A 6,299-nucleotide genomic window follows, 5' to 3' on the forward strand; every position below is an offset into this window, starting at 1 on the left:
AAGGAAAGGCAAGTCTGCTGCCAGCCAGAGAGAAACCTGTGCTTCACAAAGAGATTCCACACAGTGCTGACAACTCAATCACCTTGCAGGAGGGTCTGAGCTGAGTGATAAAGGGCTAGTTAGCTATGCATACGTCCTGCCTTCTATTTAAACCTAACCCTTGTGTTAGAACCCTGCTGATGGACTTGAAGGTCACTGGGTCTTTTTTTTTTTTTTTATTCCTAATGTGATCACGTTGAATTACTTTTGGGCCTCTTGGTTAAGATCAAATATAGTATCTGTTCTTATTAGTTTAATATCTGAATTGTTCTTCATCTAACACGACTATGTTGAATAACTCTTGAAGTGGAAACTTAAGGGTTCTTTGGAAAGTCGGTTAGATGGTGTTTTGCTGGAGTAAACACATGGAGGAACGTTTTATTAAAGTGGACACAGGTGTGAAAGGCTAAGTCAAACTCGTGAAGGAATGTTTCACTGAAGCAGACACAGGATCTGTTAAAGGAAGCATGTGAAAGAACACATGATGAAAAGATTCTTTTGCTGACGACACACATGTATTGGTCTGCCTTACACTGCGTAGTTGAGTTGCACTTGTCGGGACACCATAGAGAGAAATGCACTAAAAAAAAAACAACAACTTTTGGTGGTGTGCTGCAGCTTCTTGCCTCGTTCGAGGAGTCGGGCTGATGTAAATGCTGAGGCAAGACCCGTGCTGAAGCAAGGCATGTGGAGGACACGTGATGTTTGGAGGGTATAAATAGGACTCCACAGAGTGCTGGAGACAGAACTTGGCTCGCTCTTATAGCTAGCTGTGCAACACTTGTGGGTCTTGAGTCTTTACTGATCTTTGCTTCCCTGAGAGAGGCACAGCTGAGAAAGTCTCCTGGTGTTCTGTTGGTCCCTCCTGCTGACTCCAGCTGAGGCTGAGGCCTGGCTGTTTCTGCTAGCTCGTGTCACCGCTGCTGCTAACCTGACACTACTGACCTGGACTGCTGGTGTATCCATGAGGTGTTTGTGAGTGGATCAAGCTGCCACTGCCTGCTGACCTGTGAACTGAACTGCCAATTTCCAAACAACACAGACAGAAATTGCTCCAAGAACCTTTCTAAACAGGTCTACTTCCACCACACCCTGTATCCTTTCTTTTCCACTACCTCTGGTGGGTGGTGGGCTATAAGGAAGGTTAAAGCATTTAAGAACCATCATTAAAAATAGGATTTGAAAAAAAATTAAAGTTATAAACACTCTTCTGCTTTTCACTATTACTTGTTTAATTGACCTGTGGAAGGCAAGTGGCCCAGCCAAAGCTACCAGGGCTGCCAGGGCCCTGGCTCTGACTCCTGAAACTCTGGTAACAGCCACTGACAGACCATTTTGGTGCCCCAATACCTGTCTATACTTCCTGCTTTTTGTTTAGCTCCAGAGGCCCAGTCTCCTACAGATGCATGGCCAGGCAGCATTGTCTGATAAAATATAGAACTCAATTAAATTTTGAATTTCAGGTCAACCACAAATAATTTTTTTAAATGTTTGGAACAACAGACCTTATGAACCTGGCAAGCTGAGAACGCAAAGGAGAGTGACAAGAATCATAGCACTGTGGAGGCAGAGACCAGCATTTCCACAGGCAGTAGGCATATGGCTGCTCTTAAGATGTGCATCGGGTTTGGTTTCCCACACAGGTGTTCTGGGGATAGGGTGGTGCTTCCTTATCTGGCCAGCACCCTAGAACTGCAACATTCGATTAAGTTGAGGTGACATTTATACGACAAAATGATTTGATATGAAAAATTCAATGGCCCTTAATGAGTTCACAGTGTGCACAGCCAATCCCCACTATACCTGATAATAGAACATTCTGTCACTCTTGAAAATGCCTATATCCATCCAGCCATCCCCCTCATCCCCCGGTTGCCTCTCCACCTGCCGCCCCTAAGGTCTGGTCTACTCTGAATGTCGTATATAAACACAGCCCCACAGCATGTGCTTTTGACAGTCCTTCTTCACTTACAGGATACTTTGGGGTTCTGGCCATGCTGTAAGAATGAACCCCTGCTGCCTTTTTGTCACTAAAATTCTTGTGCATGGATCCTCACAGTTTATCTGCTCACTGATTATTGGGCATTTAGCTTCTAATTTTTACTATTGTGAGCAATGCTGCTAAGAGCTTCAACATACCTGTGCATAATTCTTCTTGAGTTTATTCTGGGTCAGATGTTTGTTTGGTTTTTTTTCTCCTTATTTTTAGATGAGAACTGAGGAGCCAGTACAAGCTCACTGAACAGAACTGGTGATCTCCTGGACGGCCTCTGATAACCCACCTCCACCCCTACCCCCAGAATATCATACTACAGTGAGAGTATCTAAAAGAGAAGTCTGGAAGAGCCAATGAAATGCCTTAGTGGGTAAAGACTTGCTTCCAAGACTGAGAGTCTGAGGTCAATTTCATAGGCATGGTGGAAAGACAGAATAACCCTAAGTGTTAAGTGCCATTATTGTTCTGTGTATATCACCTCAACTTCATATAGGCTGTGGTGTGGCATACTCACACTCATGCCTCCACAAACCCCCACAATAAGTAAATGTAATTAATTTTTTAAAAGCCTGAACACTGGAGAGATAGCTTAGCTTACTGTGCAACCATAAACATTGGTTTGGGTCCTAGCATCCATGCAACAAAGCATGTGTCAAATTCATGCCAGCAACCCCAGCTCTGAGTGAGATGGGTAGATACAGGCAAATGCCTGGGTCTTGGCTTCCAGCCTACTTGATAAAAATACAAGATCCAGGTACTAGAGACCCTGCCACAGGGACAGGCAGGGAGTGCTGGAGGACACCTGGTACTTTGTTCTGGGCGTTGTGCACATATATAGTCAGAGACACAAATCCATCAGGAAAACAACAAACAAAACAAAAACCCACTTTTTATTTTAAAAAGTCTGCATAAGCCAGGCCCTGGTGTCTCACACCTTTAATCCCAGCACTGGGGAGGAAGCAGAGGTAAGCAGATTTCTGTGAGTTCCAGACCAGCATGATCTACAGAGTGAGTTCTAGGACAGCCAAGACTGTTAACAGAGAAACCCTGTCTCAACCACCCCTCAAAAAAAAAAAAAAAAAAAAAAAAGCCTGTACAAAAAAGGGTTTAAGAACCGATGAGATGGCTTCCTAGGTAAAGTCCCTTGCTTGTGACCCGAGTGCCCAGAAGAGAGTTGACTCCTGAATGTTGTTCTCTGACCTCTACCTGTGCACAATGGCATGTGTGCAGCACCTACACTCTCAAACACAAACAGTAATAAAAGTAAAGTTAAATAATTAAACAAAACAACAACAAAATGTTTGCTGGGATTGACTGCTTAACCAGGAAGGAGAGTGAGGAGGGACCACACAAGGGACAAGCTCACTTTGTTAGGGAGAATTAGGTTATCCACTGAACTACAGGCTCCAGGCCCCTCAGGGAGACAGAACACCAAGGCTACCTCCTTACTGTATTCTTTACAGAACAGTGTGGTGCCATCTCTCTAGGAATGAGCGTCAGAACCCTAAGTGACTTAAGGATTAAGACACTTCTGGAAGACATATGAAAAAAGTGACACTCAAAACTTAGGTAAGAGAGCAATGCTTGAGGTAAGGCTATGACAAACACCTGTAATCCTGTATTCAGTAGTCTGATGCAAGAGGCTAGCCTGGATCACATAGTAAGACTTTGTTTCAAAACAAAACAAAACACTAAGGAAACCTATAATCAGATCCTATCATATGGTTAACTGACCAGCAAGATGACCCCAGGACTGGGACCCTTGTGTCTTTATCAACTGAACATCTTAAGTCACCAGAAGGTAATCCCAGCCAGGGACACCCACAGAACTGCAAATATTTCTAGATGGCCCACTCAGTGTCCACTGATGAGGCACATAGGCACCTTACCCTGCTCTGTTTCCATCTCGGCAGGTGGTGCAAATGCTGAAGTGTGACTGTCTCATACGAGTAGATCTGACATGGGTTGGTACACAGATCCCTTCCAACTTCTAGGGCACATACTTGTGTCAACTAGATGACACACAACTACAAAACAGGACTTTCTTTTTTTAAACCCTTGTGCACTTGCTGGTTAGGAAGACTGTCACAGGAGATACTACAAACTCCCTACATGACTCAGAAAGAGCAAACCCCACTGTGCCATGTTCCTAGTTCTGTGGGACTACAGGCCCACAAGCCCCTGGGCCAGAAGTTGGGGAGGAGGTTACTCCATCAAGACCCACTTAGGAAAATTGCACAGGGGCCCCAATAAACACTAAAAACTGAGGCAACAAAGATGGCCCAGCAGTTAAAAGCATAGGTTACTCTTCTAGAGGACCCATACTCAATTTCCATCACTCATATGGTAGTTCAAAACTGTCAGTAACTTTGGCTTCAGGAGGTCTGATAACTTCTACTGGCTGCTTCAAGTATCTATCATGTATGAAGACGGTATGTAAAGGCAAAACCATACACATAAAACAATAAAAATTTAAAACACCAACTTTATTCAACAAAAGCCCTCAAAGGAGCATGAATAAAACAAAGAGCATAAACACTCTATAAACAGTTAACCGTAAAGTCAGGTATCTTGACCCTTAAGACAGTGAGTATACAACACGCCAGGTCACCTAGTGCCTCAGAGTCTAGACATACACAAGATCTGTGACTGGGCCCCCACAACACCCACTATACAACACTCCACCTAAACATACAGCTAGGCCTCACCTCCCAAACACTGAACACTGACAAGAACACACCAGACTTCCCTCGAAGGTTCGTAAGCTACTAGGCTGTTTAAGATGCTCCCCTCTAATCCTGGATCAACTGTTCCCGATGCTCAGAACAGGCAACCTCTTGAGCCCTGAGGGATGCCTGAGCTTTAGGTGTCTCCGTTTTATGCATCAGGGAGTAAGGATCAGGAGAGGGGGGGACTCGGTGGAGGAAGGACTGATCAAAGCGGCAGGTGGGACCACAAATAGTAGCATCTGTGATAAACAGCCTCCCCCCTGGCTCCCAGCTCCAGGTCTCTGGCAAGCTAATGTGCCAGGGCAAGAAGGAGCCTATCCAGAAGCCTTTCTTCCACAGGTAGCAGGCAGCAGGTACTAACTCCATTCCAAATTCTGAAGCCTTCAGGATGCTCAGACTCCAGGGGAAGAGATTTTGATGGTACTGGCCATGCTGACCAAGTACCCTCTTCCGCAAATGGGCCACCCACCTCTCGCCAGGGTTCAGCAACACCTGCCAGTGTTGGACCTGAGTCCTTACAGCCCAGCGGACATGCATTGGCAGCAGGTGGCACATAAAGTGGATGCTATCCAACAGGAGCACAAACTTCTGGTCTTGTAACCAGGATTGTCCTGCTGTCTGGTCCAAGGGCCAGATGGATCTCAACTCCAACAATACAGGTTGCCCAGGAGATGGCATCACATCAAAAATATCCCACAAAGACAGAGGAGGAATGAGCTGGTGTGAGCAGGGAAAAAGGCCATCAAATCTCCAGGGAAGGACCTGGGTCCACTCAGCATCCTGGAGGCCAAGATCCAGAGGTATAGCTTCCTGAGGCAAGAGCTCAGTGGGCACAGAAATGGAGAATAGTACTAACTGTGTCCACAGAGGGGTTGGTACCAGGAGTCCAGACCCTACAGAGACACTCTGTGGCACATAAAGGGGCCCCAATCCCCGCCATGCATCCTGCTGAGACACTGACTCCTGCTCAGAATCTGACTCTGACTCTGACAAGTATCCCATGAGCTCAGCACTCTCCACTTCCTCTTCCTCCTCTTCTTCCTCTTCCCAGTCTCCCATCTCCAGGCAGAGTTTATTCAACAGGAAAGCTGCCTTGAAGCAAGCAAAACACATCTTCATCTGTCCTCCATGGACAAGCTGATACAGCCAGGCTTGATAGAGGGACGACATGCCCCTGGCCCCATGGTGAACACTGACTGGGGGACACATGGCTAAAAAGTCTGTCTGCAGCTAAGTGGGCACACAGAGAAAGACTTGCTCGATGGGTCAGGAGGTCAAGTCAACAGGACCTTAGGTGCTAAAAATAGGTGGAAAAGTCGAGAATGTCAGAAGCGGGAGAAAATGGGGTACAGTAGGAGGGTTAGGGAGTTTGGGGCTCCGGGACACGGGGCAGTGGTACGAGAACTGGGTAGGAATTCAATGAATACCTCTCAGGAGAAGCAGACAGGTTTGACCTTCCAGAAAGTTCCTCACCTTCACACTTGCTACAACGTCTGGCGACCTAGAAAGGCAGAGGAAATGAGGCTTGGCTCCCC

At 46.2% G+C, this 6,299-nt stretch overlaps 1 protein-coding gene and 1 pseudogene across 1 annotated transcript; one reads left to right on the forward strand and one right to left on the reverse strand.

Moving 5' to 3' along the window:
* Positions 1-239: 239 nt before the first annotated feature.
* Positions 240-357, forward strand: LOC114639230 (annotated as a pseudogene).
* A 4,470-nt stretch (positions 358-4,827) lies between these two features.
* Positions 4,828-5,973, reverse strand: LOC114639184 (testis-expressed protein 19.1-like). The gene has a single exon (XM_028787906.1). It carries the CDS (start codon positions 5,971-5,973, stop codon positions 4,828-4,830), a length of 1,146 nt encoding a protein of 381 aa, XP_028643739.1.
* Positions 5,974-6,299: the final 326 nt, after the last annotated feature.

The sequence above is a fragment of the Grammomys surdaster genome, unplaced genomic scaffold, assembly GCF_004785775.1.
Source record: "Grammomys surdaster isolate TR1022 unplaced genomic scaffold, NIH_TR_1.0 125688, whole genome shotgun sequence".
NCBI lineage: Eukaryota > Metazoa > Chordata > Mammalia > Rodentia > Muridae > Grammomys > Grammomys surdaster.